General features: G+C 52.6%; 1 protein-coding gene across 5 annotated transcripts in view; it reads left to right on the forward strand.

The window, feature by feature from the left end:
- Positions 1-27,447, forward strand: part of NECTIN1 (nectin cell adhesion molecule 1) — an 89,888-nt gene that overhangs the window by 30,840 nt on the left and 31,601 nt on the right. For 4 of the 5 annotated variants that reach the window (XM_085081703.1, XM_085081704.1, XM_085081706.1 and 1 more), the window contains exons 2-5: positions 8,947-9,297; positions 10,051-10,353; positions 10,835-10,952; positions 12,700-12,851. In XM_085081703.1, coding sequence (XP_084937829.1) covers positions 8,947-9,297; positions 10,051-10,353; positions 10,835-10,952; positions 12,700-12,851 — 924 coding nt within the window. Of the gene's footprint in view, positions 1-8,946; positions 9,298-10,050; positions 10,354-10,834; positions 10,953-12,699; positions 12,852-21,161; positions 27,246-27,447 lie in introns of those variants that run through there. The other variant, XM_085081705.1, reaches the window with a different exon arrangement.

Raw genomic sequence — 27,447 nt, forward strand, 5'->3', positions numbered from 1 at the left:
CTTAGTGGATGTGAGAGCTGCATCTCCACCCAGCATGGGGGGCACAGAGTGGTTTGGGTTGGAAGGACCTCAGAGCTCATCCTGTCATGGGCAGGGACACTTTTCACTATCCCAGGTTGTTCAGAGCTCCATCCAGCCTGGCCTTGGATGCTTCAAGGGATGGGGCAGCCACAGCTTCTCTGGGAAACCTGTGCCAGTCTCCCAGTAAAGAATTTCCTCCCCAAATCTAATCTAACCTTCACTTTTTCACTATGTGGAATATTTCAGAAATGTGGGGCTGGCTTTGCTCAGAGGGGTAATGGGACACTCACAACCAGCCTCAAAGGATCTCCTAACTTCTGACGTGTTCTTAACACAAAGTCTCAGGGGTTTGGTTGCAAGCACTTTGCTCATGGTTGGGAAAAACTTGAGCCACGTTTTGGGAACCCTTAGTGCAGCTGTTGACTGGGCGATGTTTAGGTTTCCACACTCTGCCTATTAAATGGTTTTTCCACTTCATCTCCCTCGGTTTCCTCAGCCATGGAAATGAGGTGACTTTGCCATTTGCATGAGGGCAGGGTGGGGCTGTGGGGCTGTCCCACAGCTGCCTCCATCCCTGCTTCCTCGGGTGAGAATTGCCACCATCCTATGCAGATCCCACCTCTAACCAAGTGAGATTGCCGGTGCTTGCCTGGGTGGCCTTGGGCACATCTCTTTGTCATTCAGCACCTCTGATTTCCCCATCCCTGAAAGCAGGGGCAATAATGCTTTCCTGCCTCTCAGGGTGTTGGAGGATTAATTAGTTGCTGTTTGAAAAGGCTTTTGAAGATGCAAAGCTTTTTCCATAAATATGCAGAGTTATTCCTGCAGGTCGGGCCCAGGTAGGACTGGAGCTGTGTCTGCCTCTGCTCTGTGGAGATCAGAAATCCGGGAAGAGGTGAAATCTGTAGAAATTCCTTGCACGGGGGTTTGATGATAAGAAAACTGAGCAGCAACAGGCTGGAAATCAGTCAGGGCACTGATGTTTGGGTTATTTGTACTCGCTGTTCTTTCCAGGCTATTGTTCATGGGCAGGAATCTTTAAACAACCCAGAGAAAGTTGGGAGGTCTGAGTCTTTCCCACTTCCCTGCAGAGATATCTCTAGGGCAAGATAAAAACACATTAAAAGAGAAATCACAGGCAGGGAGCCAGCGAGGGGTGTCTGTCCATTGCATCTGTTGGTGCCATGTTTGCATTTGTCTTGTTTGCAAAGCTTTTTCCTACTTGTCAGCCACCAGAACATATATCACATTTTGCTGGTTACAAAAAAACTTGCTTGTTTCTATCTTTTGAAACAAATTACAGAAGAACGGGAGCGTGGCATTCCCGCTTGCGAGAGGAGGAAACATTTCTTTTTAACTTCAGGAGATAGTGAGATATCAGCAATATGTTATATCCTGAGAGATAATGGGAGGAAAGCAAAACCACAGGCAGAAAGCTGTGACTGTTAAACATGCATTTCAGCTATAGGAAAGTAGGAGTTTTGATGTTCTCCACGAAAATTACAGGGCTGGCCAGCACCAGCGTGGCTTGGCAGGGATGGATTTTTCACCACGCTTTGGACAGAGAAACAGGGTTTGGATCTTTGATAATTTGCTGTGACCAGGCATGTATCCTGATGAAAGAGGCTTGGTTTGAGTGGGGACAGAGGGAATTGGCTGCTGGGGACAGCCAGAGGAGGCTGCCAGTTATTAACCCCGGCGCTGAAGTCACGCCTGAGTCAGCAGAGTTTCGGCTTTGTCCCGTTCCCATTGTGGAGGTGAGTGAGTCATTCCCAGCCCTGAGCTCCCCCATTTCCTGCTCCAGCTCCAAGCCCACAGACCAGGGAGGGCAGGAAGGATCTGATGTTCTCTCCTTTTTCTGTGCCATCAAGTTTATTTTGGTTTTTATTGAATCTCCTCAGCCTCAAGTTCTCTCGTTTGGGAAATGAGGCTCTCCATGGGTTCCTATCTTGATCCCCTCTTCACAGCTCCTCGTTAAATCCCTCCTCCTGAGCACCTGGAGAGCTCTAATGTGAGGAGATTTAGCACTGGACCAGAACTCCTTGAACAACATCCAAGGCAACAGGGAAGACCAAGAAAGAGGCAGGGCAGAGAAAACACTCGTGTGCATTTGGGGACTCAGCCCATCAAGATAAGGTCTCAGGACAGTCTCAGCTTAATTAGCTTCCCTCTTCTCAAAGCTCCAGCTTCTTTCCCTTCCTCCACACTTGATTTTCCAGCTTTTCTTCCCCACCCAACCACCAAATAAGCATTGGCTCTGCTTGTGGTCCCTTTCTTTTGCTTACAGGTTAAAGTCGGTAAGCAAAAAAAGCTTTTTTTTTTCTCCTTGCTGGCAGGGAACAAGATGATTCCAGAGAGATGGGCCTTGGATTTTTGGTTCTTTGTCTTTACCTGGCCAGCTGCCTGCTTTTCAAGGATCATAGAGTTGTGATCCTGGACATATTCACTGGTGGAATGAGGGATGAGAAGAGTGACTGGGCTGGGGTGTGGTGGGGATGTTGGAGAGACACAAGAAGGGTGGGGAAATTTTTAAGGCTACAATGGAGGGACGGCGAATCAAAGAAAGGCATAAACACTGACCAGCTGGAAAGGCAATCCTGGAGACAGGGAGTGGGGACACAAGGAGATGTGACTTAGAAACTGCAGGAGAAAGGAGATTGGAGTTGTGAAGCCAGGACTGGACAGGTGTGAGCAAGAGCACCCAGTGGGAAAAGAGCTGAGGAAGGAGCTGGAGTCACGTCCAGCCCAAAGGGAGAGGGGAAAATGGGCCAAGTGCTGAGCACTGGAGCACGTCAGGCAGGGCAGGGGGCAGCCTGGTGTCTGCTCAGGTGTGTGGGAACTGGCAGCTGGATCCAGGATTAGCTGAGTTCGGCTGGGCGGGACGGGCAGCCTTTGTGCTTTGTTGCTGAGCATGGGCTTTCCGAGCTTTATTGCAGGAAGGCCTTTCCCAGTGCTGTGTCAGCTCTTTCCCTGCTCTGCCAGCCTCCCTGCTTTTGCCATGGGGCATGTTCCCCTCCCCGTGACTTGGGGGGTGAAGCAAAGCAGCTGTGAGAAAGGCAGGCAAGGAAAGGCAGGGAGGGAGAGCTGGGAGCAAAGGCAGGCTGCTGTTCCCATCCCACTCCTCTGCTTTGCTGCCCTTTTCCTGGCTGGGTGCAGCTGGGGAGGTTTGCAAGCTTGAAAAACTCATGGTCTAGTCTGGTGGTCATCCCTGTGTGTTCAGTCTGTGGTCCATCCCAGCCTGGCCTCTGCTTTTCTTTCATCTGTCTGTGAGGAGCACTGGGACAGGCATGGCCTTGCTCTTGTTTAGGGCCTGTGAGTGAATCCCAGCAGTGGCTCAATGACCACATTTCCCAAAGTGTAACAGGGAGCAAGTGGAGCATCGACAGATCAGGCCCTTTGGGGAAGAGCTCTCATTCGAGTGGATCCTGAGGCTGCTTTGTGCTCTGTTTATCCAAAGAGGAAATGTTGCACAGGCAGGAGAAAGCTTTATCCCAAAGGCAGCCAATGAAGGGCTGGCTGGAGACCTCACTCGATACAAGCCATTGACTGGTGCTGGGATAAAACCATCTCTGCCCTGCTCCACGGGCTGGATCTGGTCTGAACCAGTGACCTCGAGGAGGGAGCCCCGTGTTTCCCATTTGCAAGCCAAAGCCAAGCCCAGTTCTTTCTTGTTTGAGGGATTTATTTGGCTGAGGGCCAGGTGGGCCATTGTACAGCTCTGCCATTTCCCGACAGCTCCCATAAATCTCTCCCAGCTCCCACTGGGAAGGGGGAAGGGATGCCTGGGCGTGCAGTTTCTCTCTTGGGGTGCCCCCACCCCATCCCAGCGTTATCTCAGGCCTTTCATGTGCAGCCATGTCACCTGGAGCTATAATCTTGCCACATCTCTCTCATCTGCCTTCTAAGGCTCCCCCTCCCCTTTCGTTGGAAACTCGAGTTTTATAATCCCTGTGGTGCTCCAGCTCTGCAGGAGTGAATCAGTGGATGACAGAGAGACCTCCAGTGAAAGTTTGCTGCCACAGGAAGGGCCTGGAGGTGACTCACTGGAGCCCACTGACTCACTGGAGACCACTCCTTCATTGCAAAGGGCTCCCAGCAGGGTGAGGCAGGCCCTGAGCTCTTGGAAGAGCAGCAGAATTCGGATTTAAATGCCTGGCAATCAATGCAAAGCCTCCCTGGCGAGAGCAGAGGTATTAACCCCAACCTCTTGGCCAAGTGCCACCTCACACCTTTGCCTCTTGCCACCTGAAATTCCCCTGCTGGGATTTAGGATCTTCTTTCCCATGTTTCCCACCCTGCCTGACACACCTGGGATGTTCCTTTGGGCTGTTGGAGGCTAACTGTGCTCTGCCCCACAGGAGTTGCATTTCAGCCCTTGTTTTCCACTGAAAAGATGAGTTCAGAAACGGCAGGAGAGACATTTTTAAGTGCCACCAAGTGGAGAGTTCTGGGTTCCTCTTCCATCCCCACTTTCCCTTCATGGACAATTTGCAGTGTCTGAGACACATGGGACCACAGCTGGGACATCATTGTGCTGTCACAAAATCGGGTGTTTTGTAGGAGTTTTTGCAGGTTGAAATGTGATGCATTGATCTGTCCTTCTGTAAGATCCCAGCTGCTATGACTAAGACTATCAGGAGTGATTCCTGTGACATCTGCATCAGTCATGATATTGCCACACCAAAGGGTGGCTCATCACACTCCTGCCAAGGGCTGTTTCAATGCCCTTGGGGGGAGATGAGTATCAGGGAACAGCAGGGAGAGAAATTGGTGAGAGGCTCAGCAGAGGTAAGGTTGTGCAAAGCAGAGTGGAGTTCACAGGGCTCTTAACAAAGAGGCATTGAGTGAGGTTGTGACAGAGCTCACCCAGAGCCTGGAGATCATTTCCAGAGCTTTCTGTACGGGGGAGCAAGAACCAGCTCTGCAGGTGTGGGAGCTTGGCTGGAACAGCACCTCCTGGGCTTTCAGGAGAAAGGGCTTTCAGGTCCAAAAGCCACCAGCTGCCACTGCTGCTCTGTCCCCAGTGCCCCTTCCCTCCCAGCCCGTGTGCCTCAGGGCACCCCGAGCTCTGCATGGTGCCCTCAAGGCTTCAGTGAATATCTGGGGTTGGGATCGTGGGGAAAGGCATCAACACAAACCACTTCAGAGGCCAAGGTGGAGGAGTAGGATCTCCGAGGTCTCCACTAATGAGGTCTTGGCACCAACACGTCTTTGGCACACGGCTGGGCCTTTTTGGTCCCTGACAAAAAATAACACCGCCGAGCTAATGAATAAAATGCAAGTGGGCAAGCTGCAACCTATCCAGCTAATCCCTGCTGGGGTGCTGGCTGCCCCTGGGAGGTGTCAGCGTGGATTGGTGGGCACTGGGAGATCTGGCACGGGGTGTGAAAACAGCAGGATTCATCCCAAGCCTTTTCCCTACCCCACAGATCATCCAGCAAGGAAGAGACGAGGCGAATCCCAGCGCTTCACACACACACACACACATCCAGTTGAATATGCTCAAACCTCTCCAGAGGCTGATTAGTGATTTTATTTTCTCCTCCTCTGCCGGCCTTGCGTGCTCATTGCCATCAATTATCCATGCATTTGCCCTGATGAATTATTGAGTGTGTAACGGGGCGAGGGAAGACCCGCCAGCCCAGCTCAGTCACCTTGCAAACAAGTGCTCCCCAGAGCGTGGCAGCAGCCAAGTTTGCCCTCTGGCTTCTGATTTAGGATGGGAAGCTAATCCAGCAACTTCCCAAACCCCTTTCCTCCATCTGTCCCCCTTCCTCATCGCTGCAGTCGAGCTGTGGGTGCTCCTGGGGCAGAATGGGTGCATTATTTTCCTGGTTTAAGGCTTGCATGAGTGGAACAGAAAGAGTTTTTCCTGTCTTGCAAGAGGGTTATTCAGTCACCTGGAAAGGAAACGCGATTTCCGCGCTGTGTTTGGGGTTTTTCAGGGTATTTTTTTGTTTGTTTTGTTTTGTTATTTCTTCTTGCCGGGTGTTATTTTCTTTTTTTCCCTTTTCCCCTGGAGCCTCGAGAAAGTTTGGAATGTGTTTTTGTTAAAGCTGCTACAAGTAAGGGCCTGAATCCCAGCTTTGGCAGCATTTGGTTGTTGGCAAGCACTCCTCACTCAACTAGCACCAGCTTCTTCCCTGGCCAAATGGCTCGTTACACCTGGGCTCAGGAGGGCTCTGCAGAACCCTCTGGGTTCAGGAGCAGGTTCATCAGCTCCTAAATCTGCTTTTTCTCCAGTTTTTATCCAGGCCCAGTCTGCACTGATGTGTGGATCCCATGGCAGGGGGAGGCTAGAGCTGGGAATTGTTGCTGCCACTCAAGGTCAAGATAAATAACTTGATTTTTAGAAGGGTCAGTTCATTAATTTGCAGGGAAATCACAGCGTAAAGGAAGGGCACAGTAATGATGGATGGAGTGAGGGATTGGATTGACCTCCCCTGTGCTATCCATCACATTCCCTGCTGGAATGGCTGTAGGTTGATTTACTTTATCTCCATTCAAGGGGCTCATCTTGGTTGCCCATCAGTGGTGGCCTTCAGTGGTCATCCAGTCGTGGCGCCAGGGACTGCCAGCTCTGCAGGGATGGCTCTGAGGAGAAGCTGGTGGCTTTGCACCCTCTCCTCTCTGCACTCTGGCTCCCCTCCTGCTCCCCTGGCACCGCCAGGAGATGCTGGGCTGGCACTTCCTGCAGTGGCAGACGGAGCCTCTTATTTGGGGTGTGGAAGTTGTGGTTCAAAGGGCCCTGCTGGGCCCCTGGGGGGTCAGGGAGCTCGAGTGGGAGCAGAGCCAGCAGGGCCAGCACCCCAGCCCCAGGCAGGTCCCACTCTGGGCCACCAGCCCTTGGTGAGAGCAGTGCTGCTGAATCCGCGCTCCCCGGCCCTGGGAGCTGAGCTGAGTGCTGAGTGCACCCCCAGCCAGGGCTGGGCTGTTCCCAAGGCCTGGCTACGTGATGGAAGTGCTCTCCAGCAAGCTCCCACACGCTCTGGGAGCCTTGACTGCTTGGCAAAGCTGTTCCTCACCTCGGCAGGTGTGGGCAATGCTGCAAGAGGCTCTCTCACCTCCGGGGTGGAAGGAGCAGCATATGCTGCAGAGCATGGTGGAGACATCTCCCCCCTCCCTAGCCACCCATTCTTCCCTCAGATCCCAGTGTGGCCTCATCTAAACCCAGCCTGTGCCCTCGTTTCATCAGGGAGGATGTCATGGCCACTGGTGGCAGGAAAGTCCTTCACTGGGACATCCTTCTCCAGAGGGGAAACATCATCCAGATGTGACTTTCTCAGAGTGGGAACATCCCTGCCCTCTGATTTCTGGAGGGGAAACCAGGAGGGGAATGGCCCTGGCTGTGCTGGGAGGGGAGAGATGCACCCTGCCAGCCCCAGAGGACGCGGTGGCTTCGTGCTCGGAGGCACATGAGGGCACCAGCGCTTTGCTGTGGCTGCGAGAAGCTCTGGAAGACATTCCTGAGCACCCAGCTGCAGTGCTGGGGTGTGGGGCTTGGCTCGGGGAGCAGGGGGCAAGTTGACACAAAGCTCTGGAGGCCGAGTTTCGGTCGGAACTGCTGATGGCTGTGGTCAGCTGGTGGCGTCTCGTGGCTGGGCTGGGTTGTTGGGGCTTGTCCTCAGGGTCACAGGAAGGAGAAGGGAGAAAGAAGAGGCGTGGGTGAGATGTGGGGATTAGGATGAGGCTGGGAGCAGCAGGCAGGGAGTGAGGGGCCATGTGGAGTGTGTGTGGTGGTGGGTGGAGAAGTGTTTTGTCTGCCTGTGCTTGTGTGTGTGTGAAACTGCAGGAAGGAGACTCTTGGAGAAGTCCCAGGCACATCTGCCAGGGGAGCCAGCACTGAGGAGTTCATTTTGGCCTTGGACAGGGAGCCATTCATCCCCTGCAAGAACAGAGCAGGGTGACATTTCAGTTAGGAGGTGCTGTCTTGTTTCTCTTGCTGTGCATTTCTCTTTCCCCAACCCCTCTCTCTTCCATTACTCTTTCATGTTCCTCACTCTCTGTGCATCTTTCTTTTTCTATTATCCCTTCTTTCCTTTCCTCCCAAGCTCCCAGAATCCATCCAGCTGCAGATTCTCCCAGAAGCAGGGAGCAAAACCCGCTTTTCTTGTTCTTACCACCTCGCCTCTCTATTGTATTTATCATACAAATACTGGCTGTATAATTACCAGAGCATTATCTCTAAACACCCAGATTAGGAAAAGACACAGTGGCAGCAAAGATGAATTTCAGGGTCAGTCTGGTGGGAGATATTTTTCTCCATCTGCCAGGGGAGGAATCAGCTGAGACAGAAGAGCTGTCATGAACTCCAGCTCCCACCTTTCCCCAGCACCTTCCACAGAATCAAGGTGGAAGGTTCCTCAATTCAGCCACTTCTGGGGTTATAAAAAGGGCACAGAAACAATCTGGATGATGCAGGTAGCTCGTGCAAGGTGTAGAGGCAGTGCCTTCAAACCATTCTCACATGGGAATTATTGCTGCCCTGAAATGAGGGCTGAGGCTTTGCAGCTCCTTTAATTACTGCTGCAGCCCCAATGGGATTAAGTGGCTGTGTGAGTGTGTTAGCATATGTTGGGCTGTGCTGTGCTGATAAACATCAGGGCTTTCACATGCCTGCAGACACACATGCCCTGCATGTTTACCATAACTGCTGCAGTGTCACCCAGAGATGGAGACAAAGGGGAGGAAAGGTGTCATTGAGCCAGCTTTGTGCCTTTGGGTGATGATGAGCCCTAGGTTGGACTGCTCATCGTGGGAGGAAGGTGTTGATGACCAAGAATAAAGCTGCAGGTGGTTGCAGAAGGTGCCTGCAGCCACAAAGTGTAATAAATAGAGGAATTGATGGGAATTCATGAGTTTATCCAATAACCACCCTGCTCCTGGGCAGGACACAGATATTCATGTCTCCCCATTCTGTTTCAGGGCTGCAAGCTCAGACTGTCTTGGTCAATGACACCGTCTCGGGGTTCATCGGCACCGACGTGGTGCTGCACTGCAGCTTCACCAACCCGCTGCCCAATGTGAAGATCACGCAGGTGACGTGGCAGAAGGCCACCAACGGCACCAAGCAGAATGTGGCCATCTACAACCCCGCCATGGGGGTGTCCATCCTGTCCCCCTACAAGGAGCGGGTGACGTTCCGGAACCCTTCCTTCAAGGATGGCACCATCCAGCTGTCGCGGCTGGAGCTGGAGGATGAAGGGGTTTACATCTGTGAGTTTGCCACCTTCCCAACCGGCAACCGGGAAGGGCAGCTGAACCTCACCGTGCTGGGTAAGACTCTGGGCAGCTTCTCTGGGGTGAACCTCCAGTCCTGGAGGATCTGTTGAGATCTGTCTGGGATTCACGTCCTGGGAGCTCAGGGCAAAGGTGAATTTTGGGTGTACTTTGTACCTGTGGTGGATTTTTAAGTTGGCTGGGAAGAGGTGGAGAGCAGGGAACACAGGGAATGTGGTTCTGAGACAGCTGAGCTGTTGTCATGCCTCTTCTTCTTTCCAGGTCTCAGTTCCCTTTTTCCCTCCACCTACACTCAGTGCAGGTGCATTAACAGTGACCAGTTCCCTGTAGGAGTGGTGATTTTTAATGAGCTAGTGGCTGTCAGGAGAGAAAAGACAGCAGATTGATCCTAAACTCAAGCCGAGCTTGTCCCTGGAGCTCAGGGTTGTGAGTGAACAAATCCCACCCAAGGTCTACACGAGTCATTTGCTCTCCAGTTTCAGTTCCTGTCTAACACAGGGCTGAAAACCTCTGGCAGGAAAGGATTGTCTTTCCATCTAGGGCACCTCCACCACTGTTTGCCCACAAATGATGCAGGTAGATGGTGCAAGGTGCAGAGGCACTGCTGTTAAGCAGTTCTTACATGGGAATCAATTTGCAGCAGCTCTGGACTCACCACAAGCTCTCTCACAGCCCCAGTGGTGCTAGATGGCTCTTGGGATGTAGCAAACACAGCAGCATTGCTTTTCTAAGCCTCCCTTTGCACTCTTTTCTCCTCCTCCTTCTCCTCCTTTCCACACTCCCCTGCAGCCAAACCCACCAACTGGATGGAGGGCACCAAGAGGCCACTTATAGCCAAGTCTGGCAGGACAGAAAAGATCTTGGTAGCCACCTGCACCTCCTCCAACGGGAAGCCCCCCAGCACGGTCACCTGGGACACGAAGCTGAAAGGGGAAGCAGAGTTCCAGGAGATCCGGAACAGCAACGGCACCATCACGGTGATCAGCCGGTACCGCCTGGTGCCGAGCCGCGAGGCACACCGCCAGCAGCTCATGTGTGTGGTCAACTACCAGCTGGAGAGGTTCACCGACAGCATCACCCTCAACGTGCAGTGTAAGGGGCTGGGCAGGGATGGGAGGGGTCAATGTGCAGGGCTGGGTGGGGGAGGAACTCTGGAAAAAACGGGATTTTGGGAGGGGAGGTGTTGGGCTGGCGGAGGGGCTGCTGTCTGGTTTTTGAGAGTGGAAAGTGAAGGGATCCTTGGGAATAATGGTGTGTTTCCTCTTTTTCTTACCTTCTTCCTCTGCCTCTGCCATGTTTCTTTTGCTCCCTTTCTCTCTCTCGTTTTCCCTCCCTCACATTCCTTGTCCTGTCATCTTTCCCTCCTTTTAAACTCTTTTCTTCTCCCACCTCTGCCCCCTCATCTCTTTGCATTGCATTTTCTCCCCTTTCGCAAAACCCTTTCCCCTCCTTTTAATCTCTCTCCCTCTCCCACCTCTGCCTCCTCATCTCTTCCCATTTCATTTCCTCCCCTTCCTCACACCCCTTTCCTCTCTCCTTTTCCCCTCCTGCTCTCCTCCCTTTCCCCCTGCAGATGAGCCAGAAGTCACCATCGAGGGCTTTGATGGCAACTGGTTCCTGAACCGCAAGGATGTGAAGCTGATCTGCAAATCCGATGCCAACCCCCCAGCTCACACCTACGAGTGGAAGCTGTAAGTGTCCCCAGAGCCTCCACTCCCAGCAGCACATGTCACCTCCCAACAGGGACAAGGACACTCCACAGACACCTCACTCACCCTCTGGTCACTTAGGGCCTAGTCCTGTTAGTGTCAGTGGTGTCACTCCAAGGTACAAGCTGTGCCTGTGGCTGCCAGCACAGTGCAGCCTCAATATCCAGGGAAAACTTCCTGTTCTCACCTCACTGGGATAATATTCTGCCCTGGTGACATGAGGCAGCTGAGATGTGACAAGGTGGTTAATGTGCCCAGCACCACCAAGAGCCTCAGCAGCAGAGCTGGAAAAGAACCCAGGATTTCCCTCCTTTGGAGGGGCACAAATAACCCAAAATTTGCCTGTGTGTGTGAACAACCTTTCCCTGCAATCAGCTCCAGCAGCCCCCACTTTTAATGACTGACATTAAACAGCAACAATTCCTTGTCCTCCAGCTTTCCAGCTTCTGGCTGAACACACGAAAGGGACTTGAAAAGTGAGTGAGGGGTGGGAATTGATGGAACCTGATGTGGTTCTCTCTGCCTCTCTTTCTTCTCTGTAAGCACGCGCGCAGCTTTAAAAGAGGAAGATCAAATGGATCCTTTCTTCTTTTCAGCTGGCATTTGTCATCAGGAGAGAGGCTCTCAACATGGCTTTGCAAGGAGCACACTCTCTCTCATTACACTTCCAAGATCAGACTGTTCAAAGCGAAAGTCTGAAGAGGATTGTTTTTCTTGCCTTTTTTCCTTAGTTCTCCATCCCCAGCTCTCTCCATCTGTTGGTTCTGCCAGTCCAACTTTAACTCAGAGGGGCTCTCTGGGTTCCTCACAACATTTCCAGGAAAGCCTCAGAGGCAAAAATGCACCCAAGGCACAAGGGATGCCACTTGAGGCTATTTCTGTGCTCATCCTCCACTTCCTGGGGGCTGCTGATGTTTTGCTCCTGCCTGGAATGTAAAACCCAGCAGTGCTTTTCCTCTCCTCCCATTTGGATGGTGATGAGCAGCAGTCAGGGGAGCTGTCAGAGCCTTCTGGAGCATCCCACACCACCCTTTGGAGATGTGCCCTTGTCTCTGTAGGTTCAGGGCTCTGTAGGCCCAAGGTTAAGGTGGTTTTCCATCAGTTTTGGGATCATTGGACAAACCAATATGTTTTCTGTACATGTGTGTATACATAGACATGCAAAATACATGCATTTAGGCACTTCTTTACAATCCTAATTATACCCCCGTTATTCCCTTTTGTTTCTTACAAATTGCTGACAATATGTGCACATTTGGGTTGGGAGGAGGGGAAGGAATTACTTGAGTAATTTTTAATTGCCTAAGAGAAGTAATTACTTTACTTTGCTTCAGTAATTAAGAATAACCAGGCCATGTGTGTCTTTTCCTAACACACAGGGGCTTTTTTTTTTCTTTTATTTTTCATCTGCCTTTGTTCATTTATTTTCTGTATCTCTGGGTTTAGTTTTGCATTATTCCAGTTTCACACTTACCTGACTGTTCTGACACAGGCAGGGCTCTAAATCAACACTGCTCTCCTCCAGTTTGAGTTGCAATTAACACTGGCTGATCAGGAGAGTTAAATGGGCAGCAAACTGGGGCATGACAGGGTGAGGTTGTGTCACTTCCAACATTAATGGGGATTTTCCAGCCAGCACCTCGACCAGCATCTTGATGTCACCTCTGCAGCACTTCTTGCCCTCCTGGGTGTCACCTCTGGGGTCAACCACGGTGTTTGTCTCCCCCAGGCCAAACGGGACCCTGCCAGGGAGTGTGGAAATCCAGAACAACACCATCTACTTCAAAGGGCCTGTGTCCTACAGCCTGGCTGGCACCTACGTCTGCGAGGCCACCAACGCCATCGGGACACGCTCGGGCTTGGTGGAAGTCAATGTCACAGGTAGGACAACAGCTGGGCTGCTCTGGAACTCGGAAAAGGAGGTGGGGAGAAGGGTGGGAGCAGTTGGCAGTGCCACTCACTGGATGGATGTGCCAGTGACATCTCCTTTCCTTTCAGGGGTGGGAATCTCGTGGTGCAGAGGGGGCAGTGGAGGTCTTGGCTTTGTGCTGGTGTTGCACTGGTTTGCTTTGGATCTTCTTTTCTCCTTTCCTCTCGTGGTCTTTTCCTTTCTTACACCAATTCAATTTGTTTCCCCCTTGTCTTCTGCTTTGGATTCAGAGAGATCCTTGTACATGCTAACAGCAAAGGCATGTTGGGGAGATATTGATCAGGAGAAGGGGTAGGATGGGGATGTGGAGTGCCAGGAAGGCAGGAGATGGATGAGTCACTTGTTCAGGATGGTGTTTGGTGTTTCTGGTGTTGGGCAATTCTCATGATTCTTCATCTGAGCTCCTTGCAATGCTGTGTTGCTCTGTGAACTTGCTCACCTGCCTGCCATGGATTTCTGAGAGGCTGTGATCGCTTGAGGAGATGTATCTGAAAGGAATAACATCCCAGGATGCAGGCAGTGGGGAGTGAGGCTGTGATGTCACAGGAGACAGAAGGAATTTGATGGCTTGCAAAGCAGTGTAGCCACAGGAGGGAGGGAAAGACATGTGGGTAAGCTTAGGTAGTGTCAGGGAGAGAAAGCCATGTCAAGAAATAGCTCAAAGAGAAGAAATAACATATGGCAATAGCCTGATTTCTGAAAGTCAGAGTGACATTGTGAGGCATCACTGAAGGGGAAAAGTGGCTGTGGGTACTCTGAGGGCAGGAAAGGGATGTTTATCCCATTCCTTTGGGCAAAAAGGAGCAATTTGGTTTATCAGGCAGTGACTTGTGGGTCTCAGAAGAGCTGGAAGTGCCTCTTGGAGCAGTGAGCTGGAGCTCTGCCCCACTGCACACAGCCCAGACAGGATGGGGAACGAGCTGCACTGGGGGCTTCCAAGGCGTGGGGAATACAGGACAGGCTCTCAGGGCTGTCACCTCTTCCTGCTGCCCAGCCCGAGGCAATCAGAGCCTCTCCTGCCACCTCGGTCCTTGGGGAGTTGTCTGACCTGAGAGTGATGGAGCTCCAGCCCCCTCCACCAGCTCTCTCTGGTAGTAAATGCTGAGCAAGCATAGAGCCGAGTCTGGGGCAGCTAAAATTAGCATAATTCCGTGTTTGGCACCCTCAGCACCTCAGCTCCCCTCTGTGCTACGTGGGTAAACCAGGCTAATCTTCCTCTATCCAAGTGCTTGGAGGTCAATGGATGGGATGTGCTAATTAGATGCTAATTACCCGGTATTTATTTATGATCATTATCACTGTAGCAGGCCTTTAATTCACACCTCCTGTCCTGGATCCCTGCCTGCTGAGTTGTTCCTGGTACAGGCTTTTCTCTGGGGGTTGTTTCTTTTGCCAGCCAAAGGCACTGGAAGAACAAAGCTCTTTGTGCCCAGCCCTGCCCCAACCACCCAAAAGCAGGGCAAGGTCATGGCCAAAACCAGCTGCTGGCCATGCCATGGGAGTTGTCACCGCCGTGTCCCTGGGGCAGTGCCTGGTACAGACTGAGCTGACTCCCTCTGGCAGCAGAAATCCATCCCACGCAGGATCCAGAATGCTGGGGCACGTTTGAAACAGAGTTAAAAACCTCCAAGCTCAGCCCCCAGTCGCAGAGAAGGAGGTGGAAGAGGTGTTGAAAAAGACTTTGAGAGTAACAGGCTCTCATTTTCCATTCCTGCACAGCCTCTGAGTCCATTTCTCGCTGTCACTCTGCCTGTCCAACTGTCCCACATCATTTGTGGTGTCAGGACAGCAGACACAGCTCTCTCTTCACATTTTCTGCTGCCACCTGCCCATTTTTGACATGTCTCAGCACCACAATGTCATTACAGCTCACCTGCACAGGCACAGGCTCCGCCAGGGATGAGGAGCTGTGGGCTCCAGGCTTTGGAATTGTCTGTTTTCCTGGTGGTTTTTTGGAGAGCTGGTGGAGCATCGTTCTCACGCTCCACCAGCACAGAGCTGGCAGAGGAAGTGGGGGCTGGCAGGATTTTTGGGGTTGGGTTGCTGTCTGCCTGCCTGTAATCCCAGCTGATTCCCAATAGTTATATTCTCCCTCAGATTCCCAAAGATCCAAGCTGTGGGGTTGAGGTTAACTGAGAGAGGATGAAGGGCAACACCCACAGCTGCCCCTCTAGGAGGGATTAACAGCCAACCCCACAGGCCAGGCTTGCACCACATAAAAAAAAAAAATAGCCTTTAATAATTCATGGGATCTGAATATGTTTATCCAGCTCTCCCCAAGGAGCGATTAGGCTGGTGCTGGGGAGGGCTCAGCCCTCCTCGCTCAGCTATTACAGGTACATTTGTTTGGGTCTTGCAGGCAATTTAGGGATTGTCAGTGGACCACGAAACCTCTTTCAAGAGCTGCATGCAATAAATGGAGTTCAATCTAGTGAGCAGCCAGCCTTGGGAGGAAAAAAAAACAACACGGAAGGCTGATGCAGAGAAAACCCTGCAGCAGCTTTTTCCCCTTCTGTGTCCCTGTTCTCCCCCCTCTTGCCACCCCAAATCTTCCCTCCAGGCCCCAGGGAGGAAGAGTGCAGGGCTGCTCAGCCCCCTGATGGGGAGGGCAATTTGTTCAGAGGGAGAAGGCTGAATGCTTCTATTCGAGTTATGGAGCATTAAAGAGATTGATAAGTGGAAATTTAATATTTTATTCCAGCAATCTGTTCCCATAATAGCTTCTCCTGCCTTGCAGGACCTTTGTCAGTCGCAGGCAAGCCATGTAGTGTGACATGTAACTATTTATTACGGGTGGGTGGGTGACAGAATAAAAAGCTGTGGTTATGGACTGCATGTGTGGTGGTCCTGCAAGGAGAGCTGGCCATGGATATTCACACCTGTGATCCCAAATTTTCGTCCTGCCCATGCATATTCACATGTGGGATCCCATTTTCATCCTGGCCATGGATGTTCACACCTGTGATCCCCAATTTTCATCCTGGCCATGGACAGAGGCTTCCCAAATCTGCCTGCACAGGATGCCCTGCTGCACAGCTGTGTGTCCATGCAGCAAGAATAAAGCATTTTCATGTGGGAATGTACATGGATTGAGGAACACTTGTCAGGGTGCAGCAGAGCTTGGATGTGCCCTGGCCCTGTGGAGGAGACATTCACCCACTTGTGCACTGGCTCCAGCCAGAGGAAGCACAAGGAGAAAGGGGAAAAAAATGGAAAATGGCCTTCAAAGGAGACTCCTGGAGCTGGGGGAGCAGGGACAGCCTGTACCAGCAGCTTTGCAGCCCTGGCCTTGGATGTGCTGCAGGCTGGGGGGGAGGAGAAGCTGGCAGGGTTTGCTGACCCCCCCTGTTTGCTTGGCTTCCAGCAGGGAGTTATTTACACACCAGCAGTGCTCTCATCCCGGCAAGGTCACTGCAAACAGCCTGTGGGGCTCACTGCAGCCACTGCCACCCAGCAGCCAGCTTGGGAAAGCCCTTTCCGGGAAGCTGTAAATCCCCAGCCCTGCAGCAGGTGCTCCCAAAGCCGGGCAGACCCAGGGGGGCTGAGGAGGAGCCTGCAGGGGGGTCTGGCTGATGCTAATCTTCCGGAGTGGCTGCGCATCCTGTCTGGTGGCATCTGTGCCAGCAGCCCCCGCGGGAGCAGGGCTTGATTGACAGGGGATAGGTGACCTGGGAGGGAGATTAAAACCTAAGACACGGTTGGCATGTGGCCCGAGAGCCGCCACGCTCTGAAACGCCAGCGGCAGCTGCTCAACTGCTGGATTAGCTGCCAGTGGTTTTTCCACCCCCATGGCCTCCTGTGAACGAGGGGAGCAGAAACTCCTGGGAGGGAAGGGAAAGCAGGATCCCTTGGAAAGCTGGAGATGGACGTGCAGAGGTGCAAGGGGAAGGGAGGAGGTCAGCAGCGCTTTGGGTGTCTCAAATTGCAGCTTTGTCCAGAGGTTTCTCCTTATCTTCCCTCAGCACACAACTTCACACAGGGGCAAAGTCCTGGGATCATTTGGCATGGACAGTTCCGGCAGGGAAAGTTCCCCATCAGCAATCTGTCTCCTAAACAAACCCCACAGGGTCATTGCTGTATTTGCTGAGGCCATCTGGGAGCTGGGAAGGCCCATGAATCCGTTGGAATTCAGGTTCCTGCTCCTCCCTGGAGCTGCTGTTCACATTGCAGAGGGTGTTTGGTTTTCCAGGGTAGAAGGAAATCCAGAGCCTTCCTCTGGAAGAGCTTGGGCTGACATATCCAACAGGTAATTCCTCGTGGAGTTTGACATTTTCCTCAGAGCCCAGGGAGAATTTGGGTTGCTTCTGGGTTTTCCCTTGGTCCTTAGGACTGAGGAGAAAAGGATGGCAATGGGACTTAAAGGAAAAACATGTCCACAGGAAGTAGTCTTTTAAAATATCCCAGCAGATGAGCAGAAGGGCTTTTGAAAGCTGGTTTCCCATGGATCTGCATATCACAGAAGAATTACTGGGTGTCTAAAAATACACTTTTTCTGATCTGGGTCCTTCCTGCCCCTGGGAGCAGCCTCCTGTCCCTCTGGGTTCTCTGATGTCTAATGAGGTTTAGCTCCCACCTCTCCCAAGGATCCCACTCCAGCCTTCTCCAGGAGCTTTCTGATGGGGATAATTTCAGCTCCTTCTGTCAGGTAGCACTAAAATTGGCCATCAGGTTCAAAAAGCAGCAGGATAAAGGGTTGATGGACAGGTGGGATGATTTGCATGCGCCTCATTTTTATTGGAAAACAGCCATTAAGAGAAAGATGGGACTTTTCAAACCTGTACTTCTGTGATGGGGAAGGTTTGGGGAAGTTTCTCCCTCCCTGCTGAGCCCCGGGGTGCCGCAGGGACAGGGCAGGAGATGCCTGGAGCCTTGCAGAGGGATCAAAGAGAACCTGTGGCATGGGCCAGGTGCCAGGCTGAGCCCGGGGTGACCTCCTGTCTCGCTGCTCTCCCAGCTGCTGTCCCAGAGGTCTGCCTGCTGGCACGGGGACAGGAAGCTGGGCTGAATGCAACAGCTGGCAGAGGCGGGCACGGGCAGATAGTGTTGCTGCTTTAATTCCTATTCATACAGCACTCCCTCTTTTTATAAGGGCTGGGGGGTGGCAGGCGGGGGGAGGCTTTTCATGCTGGCATTAAAGCCTGGCTTGTTCCCCCTCCCTCGGCTCCGCTGTCTCCTGTTTCTCCAGGCTGCTTTTCACAGCGGCTTTAATTCTCTCCAGACTCTTCCTAATGGATTTTTCACATGGGGCCCCCTCAGCACGCTCAGCCATCGCACCGGTTTCCAGAAATTTCACGCCCCCCTTGGACACAAAAAAAGGGGATCCTTTTCCCACACTTCCCCCTCTCTCCCCGAGGCTGCAGCACTGCTGTTTGCACCCCAGACACGAAGCAGGGTGGGCACAGGGTGGATCCTCCTTTGTGGGGCTGGCAGATGTCCTGGTGGTTATTGGAGCTGGGTGCTGGCTGTGGGGACAGGTGACACTCTGCTCCCCACTCCCCACCTGCCAGTGCCACAGCACTTTGTCCCCACGAGGCAGAGGCACAGGAAGAGCACTCCCTGCCCTGCACATCCCGAGGGTCCAGCACTGCCCACCCAGGGCCAGCACCGGTCTGTGCCGCCATCCAGTGGCAGTGCTGGGCTCTGGAGTGGCCAGACCCCCTCCTCCCCGGACCACTGACCCTGCCCAGGGTCACCCACCTTGCCCAGAGCCCCTCTGGTCCCAGCTCCGGAGGGAGGATGAGGTGGGAGGAAGCTCTGTGGGTGATTTGTGGCTGCTGGCGTGTGATCATCCCCCTGTCTTTCTTCTGCCTCCCTCCCCACGGCTTGGGTTTGTTTTTTCTGGCATGGGCACGATGAGGAGGATGGGGATGCAGGGAGAAAATAGTTCCTTCCCTGAGCGACGTGTGAAATGCACCAGGGCTGGATGGATGGATGGATGGATGGATGTGTTCTGCTCGTGTCCACGGCGTTGGCAGTGCCAGGGGGTGGCACGGGGGTGGCGAGTGCTACATCAGGGGTGGGCAGCACAAAGGGCAGGGAAAAAATAAAAATCTCCTAAGAAAGGTAGGGAGACATCCCCCCTTTCACTTCACGCGGCCAACCTGGACTGTTAATGAGGCTTTTTTAACAGGAAAGTGGGCCAAGCTCCTTTAGAAAGCAGGCACAGACTTCCTCTCTCAGATCTGTTCTGCAGAGCTGGGAGGCAGAGGGATCAGTGTGGTTTGAGGGATCTGCACACCACGTCTGGCTCTTTTCAGGGTGGGTTTGGGATCTGTGGGGTCGTGCAGAGCCAGCCTTGCTGCAGGGAACAGCAGGGTGTGAGGAGGCTTTGGATGGGATCTGTGGGAAAAGGAAAGACTGAGCTCCTGGGGTCTGAGGCAGCTTGCTGGGCTCCTCCTGCTCCCACCCAGCCTGCAGGTGCTGCCCTGCTTCGTGCCCAGAGGCTGGGAGAGCCAGGACCAGCCCTGGGGAGGTGGCTGGGCAGCCACACAGTGTGGCTGCTGTGTGCTTGGAGCTGAGCCCTGAGCAGGCAGGACTGCTGGGGGATGGACGTGACTGTCCCTGCTGTCCCTGCAGAGCCTCTGCATTCCCAGCTGGCTGGGACAGCCTTCTGCTGGTGCAACATGTGGCTTTGGCTTTGCAGAACCCAACCCAGCTCCCTGTGCTGCAAGACATGCCCTTGCTGCTTCTCCAAAGGCTGCTTTTGGGAAAAAATGCTGTCTCCTGCCTGCACAGCATCTTGCTCCTCGTTCTGGCTGCAGCAGGGACCCTCCATGTGTCCCCCAGCCCTCCCTGCCCAGTGGGTTGCTCTCTGTGTGGTTCAGCCTCAGGAGGCTTTGCTCCAGGCAAGTCAGCACTGAGGAAACCGAGACGCTGTTGTTGAGTTGATGTCTCAGGAAAGGCAGGAATTAATCATCTTTCAGGCACAAGAAAACCCAAAACATTTATGGCTCAGGCCAGCAATTGCTCGAATTCAGTGCCCTTGTCCAAAATCTGCAGCTGTTTCAGTGCCTGCACTTGGGGGAAGCTCTGTTTTCCCCTCTCCTCAGTGGCTGGGCTAAGCTGTGCTGCAGAAACCTCACTCCCCGCCAGCAGGGACATGGAGGGGGGTAGGAAACATTCATTTCCTCACGTCCCTTTGGAATCTGCCACCCTACAGCCCCTCTTTCCCCATCAGCCCACCCTGGGATGCCGAGATCACTGCTGGGTCTGCACCTCTCCTTGGCTGTGGGGGGAAAAGTGAGGCCAGGAGGCTCCAGGGGTGGCAGACAGACCTTGGGGGGTGGAAAAAGCACTGGCACAAGTCCCATGGGGCATTAACCAGGTGCCTGCTGCCCAAACTGGGAGGCAGGAGAAGAGCTGGGACAGCCATGTGGTGCTCAACAGGCTCTGAGCTTGGCCAGGGGCTGTAACTGTGCCCAGCAAGCGTGATTGAAGTCCTGCCTCAAACTTTATCTGTGCCAAAGTGTAGGTGTTGAACTGCATGAAAGAGAAGAGAGCTGCTTCCTCATCTCTTTTCTCTCCTTCTTTGTGAGTTATTTATTTTTTTTTAAATAGGTCAGGGTAGCTGTTGGGAGCAAGATTAGCACTGTGCTGGCCAGGGAAGAGAAAGAAGCGGTGGGAGGGCTGTGTCCTTGTGCTGCAGGGTCAGCACAGGGGGTCAGGAGCCAGCAGGGCTCTGAGCAGCCACAGGGCACCTGTGGGTGGGAGATCACAGGGTGCTGCTGCCTTGTGGCCCCAAATAAATGGGTTGTGATCCGGGCTGGGATGTGAGGAGGGATGCAGAAGTGGTGGGACAGTGTGGCACCTGCAGGAGCAGCTCGGTGCCCACCCTGGGATGGGGTTTGGGGTCTTGCTCCCCATCGGGAGCACTCTGGGGAAAACTGGAACTGGAATTTTGTCACCTGGTAAAACAGAGAGCGTCCGGACTGAAACCTCAGGGCTGGTGGGATCTGAGCACGCCTGGAGACACCGGGAGGGCTGGGGAGGGGAAATCACTGCTTCCAGCCTGCTGGGCTCCTGCATGAGGCTTGGCCAGCTTGGCACGGCACCTTCCCCTTGCTGAGGCAGAGCTCCCGTGCGCTGATCCCTGCGAGGACGCTCCTCTTCCCCTTTCCCCAGTTTTTCCCTTCCCTGTTCCTTACCCTCATCTTCCCACCGCCTCACCCCCCGCCCCAAACTGGCAATGAAAGCATGGAGGGAGGGCGCGTTTCCGCATGGTTTGACACTGTTCCCCCTTCCATCTGTCTTTTCCTACCCAGAATTTCCCTACACCCCGTCTCCAATCGATGATCACAAATCCATGGTGCAGCCGAACATCCCCACACCGGTGATTGGGGGCATAGTGGGAGGCGTCTCGCTGGTCCTGGTGGTGGCCGTGGTGCTCTTTGTGGTGCTCCGGCGCCGGCGTCACACCTTCAAGGGTGACTACAGCACTAAGAAGCACGTGTACGGCAACGGCTACAGCAAGGCTGGCATCCCTCAGCACCACCCTCCCATGGCCCAGAACCTCCAGTATCCCGACGACTCGGATGATGAGAAGAAGCCAGGCCAGCTGGGCGGCAGCACCTACGAGGACGAGGACGAGGACGGCGGCGGCGAGCGCAAGCTGGGAGTGCCCAAAGCCTACGAGGAGGATGCCAAGAGGCCTTACTTCACCGTGGACGAGGGCGAGGCGCACCCCGAGCCGTACGACGAGAGGACACTCGGCTTCCAGTACGACCCCGAGCAGCTCGACCTGGCCGAGAACATGGTGTCGCAGAACGACGGGTCTTTTATTTCCAAAAAGGAGTGGTACGTGTAGCTCCACGCCCCCCCGTGCTACACTCACACACACTCTCACACTCACAAACCCACGCTCACGAGCGATGCCCTCCACCCCTGCATCCCTCCGGGCACACCCACCCGCGCCCCGGCAGCCCCGGCACAGACTTTTTGGATGCTCCAGCAGCGGCGGGCAGGGCTGGGCTGAGCGGGGAGGGAGGGCGGCTTTGCTTACGGATCATTTTTTGGGGGTGGGGCTCGTGCGGGAGGGCGGGAGGTCGGGTAATTATTTTCTCTCTCTCTCTCTCTCTCGGTTTTGGTTTGGCTTTTTTAATTTCTCTCTTCGACGATTTTCGTCCCCTTCTGTGGTGTTTGTATTGGTCGGTGGCTTAGGTGTTACTCTTTGCTTTAACGACTGTTGCCCAGGCTGTATATTACACTCTGTTTGTGTCTTCATGTCTCAGAGTGCCCTTCCCTCCCCGAGGCTTCCTCCTCCCACTCCCACCCCCCTGAAACACTGGAAATTTGTTTGTATGTTGTCTTCTTTGTTTGTTTTTGAACCTTGGGAGGGGGGCAGGTGGGCTGTCCCTAGGACAGAGGCCAGGAGAGTTTATGGCGATGGAAACATAGGTGCCATTATCAGGTGAATGGATTTGGGGTTTTTTCCCTTAATCACTTTTTTTTTTCCCTCAGTGGGGTCTGGGTGACATTCCCATTGCCTGCTGCACACCTGGAGAGATCCACACCCAGTTTTTAATGACTCAATAAAAGGAAAATGAGGAGAAAGGGGGGAAAAAAGCACCCTAGACCAAACCCCAGGTGCAGAGGCTGATAGCAGAGCAGGGAAACAAAACTGCCATTTTCCTCCTACAATTTATTATCGCCTGGCTTTTCATTTTTCTGTCTTTGTTTGAGTGTTCTTTTAAAAGAAAGAAAAGGAGTATTTATTGCTGACATTTTTCCCCCTGCGATGGCTCAGAGAAAGGCTGGCTCTTTTTGTTCTTGTAGCTGTTGTTGTCACTGGTGCCAGCCACAGAGCAGTTCACTGGGGCACAACTGTGCCACCACATCCACCGGGGAAGGGACCAACTGAGGACACTTTGCTTCCACACATTCACTGCCTTCAGCTCTGCCCTGCACGCCCTGGCAGGGCAAGCCCAGCCCATGAGTTTTATTTTATTATACCACTAAGACTTAACTGTCATGTGTTTACACTTTGTTTTTTTATTCTGGTCAGAGCACGGGGGTGCTTCTCTCTCTATCTCTCCTAGCAACAACCCCAGCCTGTGGCTGCACCACGTAGCTGGCATTGATTGCCACTTTTCCAATATCACATCCCTCTCCTGAGCACAGGCTTGGCAGACAGGGTAGGAGGGATTGAGCCTGGGGTATTGATCTCACCCTCCTTGCCTTGAGCCACAGCGTTGTGCTGGGGAGGTTTGGATTGCTGCTATCTCTGCTCTGTGGATAAATGGGATTCCAGACTTCAGGGCCCTCTGTCTCACACCGACCATCTCCAAATTAGATTCACTGGATTGGGGCTTATTTTACTTCTTGTGGGTTATACATTTTTTTTTTTTAATTTTAATTTGATGTATAAATAAATCTTTTGTTTGAAAAGAAATCCCCAGTTTTCTGAGCTGTATTATCATGCACATCTAAAAATAGCAGGACTAATTCTCCTCCTGCCTTACCCGCTGGGTTTTGTTCCACAGCGGTTATCCTGCTGCAGAAGGGAGGAGGGTGGAGAGGCAGACCCACACAGATGACTCAAGGTCAGATCCCTGATCCAGGCAGCCTCCAAAGCTTTCCTTTTCCATGTGGTGCTCAGTGCAGACCACAGGGAGCTCAGCCTGAGCCATGCCCAGTTTGCTCTGATTGCATTAGTGGGGTAGAGCACTGGGCAATCCAATTGTAGGGCTGTAATCTCTCTGCTGTTCCTGCCAGCCCCTCGGGCTTCCTGGCTTCTGGCACAACAGCCTCATGCCACAGGAAGGAAGGCTTTGTGTCCTCTCAGAGCCAGGGCAGGCAGAGATTCCCTCAGGATCTGTGAGGCTGAACCATCCCAGGGCCATCCAGTGCCACCAGGAGCACCCTGCTAGCAGGAAACCCCCAATAAAGGAAATAAAACCTCTTAACATCTCTCCATAGCTCTGATTACTGATGGTTAGGAGTGGGAATGACTTCCCTCCAGTGCCTTGGGAGAGCAGAGCACACAGGGCTTTGATTCCCCCAGAGTAAATCTGTGATCTGGATCAGGACAGAGCCTGCCCAGAGTGTGCTGCAGGGAGAGCTCCCAACCAAGTCCAGATCTCAACTGAATAATCCTTCAGATCTGAGTTCCACAGGCTCTGAGCAGGGTGGTGACACCAAACTCTGGGTGGTCATCAGCAGGCACAGAGTGACATCAGTGGCACAGGGTGACATCAGTGGCACAGAGTGACATCAGTGGCACAGAGCCTCCCCTGCAGCTTTCCCCCAGCACAGGTACACCCTGTGAGGAGGTGGCTCTGGGAGAAAACAACCTTTTCTAAAAAAATCTGCAGGGTCCAGCAGTAGTTCTTCCCATTCAGGCCACTGCCCAGGCCTGGCCAGTTCCCATCACAATGACCCCACAGGTCTGTGTCCTAAAGGACAAAGGTGCAAAGCCACAAAGAAGGGCCTGGGAGGGATCAGGGCAGGGTGGCTGTTGCCAGGTGCAGGGATGACTTAAGGAACCCTAAGAAATCTGCTTTGGGAGTTGTTATTTAGCCTTTGCAGGTGTCATTTTTTTAAATTGTAGCCTTCTTGGCTTGTTTATTGCCAATTCAAACTCTGTCCATGTAGCTAACTGAGCAGAGGCTCAAAATATCAGTGGGACCCAGGGAAAAAAGAGAGTGGGGCAACCTGGAATTTCCAAGCTGAAGCCCATACACAATTCCCTTTCTGCTGCAGCACTTCTTCCTCCCCAGCACCACACCAGCCCAAATTCAGGACTTAGCTCAGCCACTTACCTCCTCAGAGTGGTTCAGAAAAGGGGTCAAATGCTCATTTTTCATCCAGAACCTGGAGTGGAAGATCCTTAGCCAGCGTTGCCTGGCACAGCAGTGAGGAACCCTGCGAGTTCAAGGTTCAGTGCTGCATTTCTCTCATCCTTGAGCTCTTCAGCATTGCTCTCCTGGAGCAATTATCCCCACAGCCGCAGAGAAATGCCACCTCTGTGCTGTCATTTGCTTCTTGCTGTCCCTTGCAAGGTCAGCTAGATGGCCAAGAGACTCTTGGGGTGGTAATTAGCCAAGTGATTAGCCATTAATCCACAGCAAGGTGGAAGAAAAAAGAAGTGTGGGGGAAGAAAATCAGATTGATGCTTCATCTGAGAGCTGTTTTGGTCCAGTAATAGCATCATTGTCTTCTCTGGCTTGAATTGCTCTGAGGGGGCCCTTGAAGGGAATTAGATGAGATTTTCCACCATCATCAAGCAGAAAGTGATACCTGTCCCTAGCTGAGTGCAAGGGTGAGCTCGGGAGAGCTGCCAAATGAAGAACCACATGCATTGCTGCCTCCTGGGTGCTTCTGCAGGGCAGGGAATGTGCTGGGACTCTGCAGGGCTCTCCAGCAGGGCCAGCCTGGGCTGCTCTTTGCTCTGGTGGTGGTGTCACTTGTCCCTTTGTGCCCCAGTTTCCCTCAAGGGGCAGATTCTTTGTGAGGTCACAGGCTGGGCCACCTCTGCTGGGACCTTCAGGCTGCCTCGAGTGAAAAATCCCCTGCTTCTCCACCCCCCCTTTCATCAGAGGTGCTAAGGAGGTGGAAAATACCCCTGTGGGACCTGGAAAAAACCGTGGGAGCTTCCAGTTGGGAGAGGGAAGCTGTCCATGGGCCTCCTGCTCTCCACCTCGGTGCTAGGGAGCTGCTGCTCTCCAGGAAATGTCCCATTTTGCACCAGTCCTGAACTGGGAACGCCTTCCCACTTCTGGGGTTGGGTGTCAGTGCCTCATCAGCTCCCTTTGGAGGGATCATTGTCCACCAGGGATCCCTGGGCTGGGTTTTGCCAGGGAAGAGAGGCAGATCAGCCTGGTGCTTTTCCCTTTGCCAAGCCCTGATCCTGGATGGCAAAGCTTGTGGCACCTCAGGGTGCTGAGCAGGCAGTGAGAGAGAGGTCAGTGACCCAAAATCCAGGTGAATTTGGGCCAATTCCCCGTTTGTGTGAATTCAGGGAGCTGCACAAGCAAACATATCTGTGTCAAAAGCCACAACGAGCCTGTGGTTTATGTACAAAGACACCCCAGCTGTTTCCCTGCTGGGGCTTATCTCGAGGATTATTCATAGCAATTCACCCTAGCGATGTTATTTTCCCTTATTTAATTACCAGGTTTGTTGTTTTTTCCCCCTGCTAAATCATTTTCATTCAAGCAGGGGGGAAAAAAAAAACTAAGGGAAAAAACAACCTGAAGATTTCTTCTTGAAATAAATCAACAAAGCGAGACGGTTGCACCAAATTGATTGCGAAGACATGAGGGGCAAAGGGAGCCATTTTCCTGATGTTGAGTCAAAAAGAAACACAACAACTGTTCAGCAAAAATCACGGAGGGTTAGGGAGAGAGAGAGATTCCAAAGATTGATTTCCAGACAATTAGAGAAGGGAATGATTGGAACTGGGGCTGCTGCTCTGCCTGGCTGTTTCCCTCTGCCATGCACAAGCACACACATGCACACGCTGATTTTTGGGGGTTTGGGTACCAGGTGGGGTGGAGGGGAAAACCCCAAAGCCCTTGTGGGAGTCAGATGGGTCATTCCTGCAGGCTCAGGGCTTCCCCAGGGTGGAAATGGGGAATCCCAGCACGCCAGGAGGTTCAAATCCAATTTCAAGTTTCGCTGAGCCTCAGCTGTTGTAGCAGTGAAGTTTCGGGTCTGTGCAGGCTGTGGGCTCTGATGGGGACAGGGGACACTGCCAGCATCGGGTGGCTGCTGCCTGCTCTGTATCTGTGAGGTGTGGAACCACCTGAGCCTCCCAGGCTGCTCTCTCACTGCCCTTTCCCTTCACATCCAAGGAAATCTGCTGTCAATTCGAGCTTTTCTTTGGAAAAAAAGGGTGGGAAGGTCTCGGGTCCCACCACTGCCTCCCCAAACTGGGAGGAGAGAGGGCAGAGGGGCTGGGGGAGAGCAGGGAGTGCTCAGCCCATCAGCTAGGGAAGGAAAGGCAAGGCTCAGAAGGAGGCTGAGCTCGGATTTGGGACCAGAGAGATGTTCCAGCTGTGATTTTCCAGCTGTGATTCCCCTGGGGTGAATGTAAGGAGCACATGGAGTCAGATCCTCTGCTAGCAGACTGGTGTTGGTGGAGGGACTCTTGTGGAGGATCTGCATTTTCTTTTCTTTGGCCTTTATCTTTTTTTTTTTAAAAAAAACATGATTCCTCAGCTCCAGTGATTTTTATCTCTCTTTTTCTTCATCCTCTTGCTGTAATGATCATTGTGGAATTAAAACTGCAGACAGACAAACAAACAACCCCAACCCCACTTTTTTTTTTTTTTTTTTTTTTTTTGGTAATCTGTGTTGTAAGTGCTTTTGTAAAAAATAAAAAATAAAAATAATAATAATGTCATGAACTTTTATGATTTTGGTTTGTTTGTTTTGTTATTTTTTCTTTTGGGTTTTTGTTTTTGGGTTGGTTTTTTTTTTTTTTTTTTTGTTTTCCATCCTTTGTAATTTGTTCATTTGGAATCCTGGGGGAGGGGGGGTATTTTCATGGTTATAATTTGTGTGGGTGGGGTGTTGCATCACCCTTCCTTTTACTTGTATAAAAACCAA

This window comes from Lichenostomus cassidix, chromosome 24 (genome assembly GCF_008360975.1).
Source record: "Lichenostomus cassidix isolate B80296 chromosome 24, HeHo_3.0, whole genome shotgun sequence".
Taxonomy (NCBI): Eukaryota; Metazoa; Chordata; class Aves; order Passeriformes; family Meliphagidae; genus Lichenostomus; species Lichenostomus cassidix.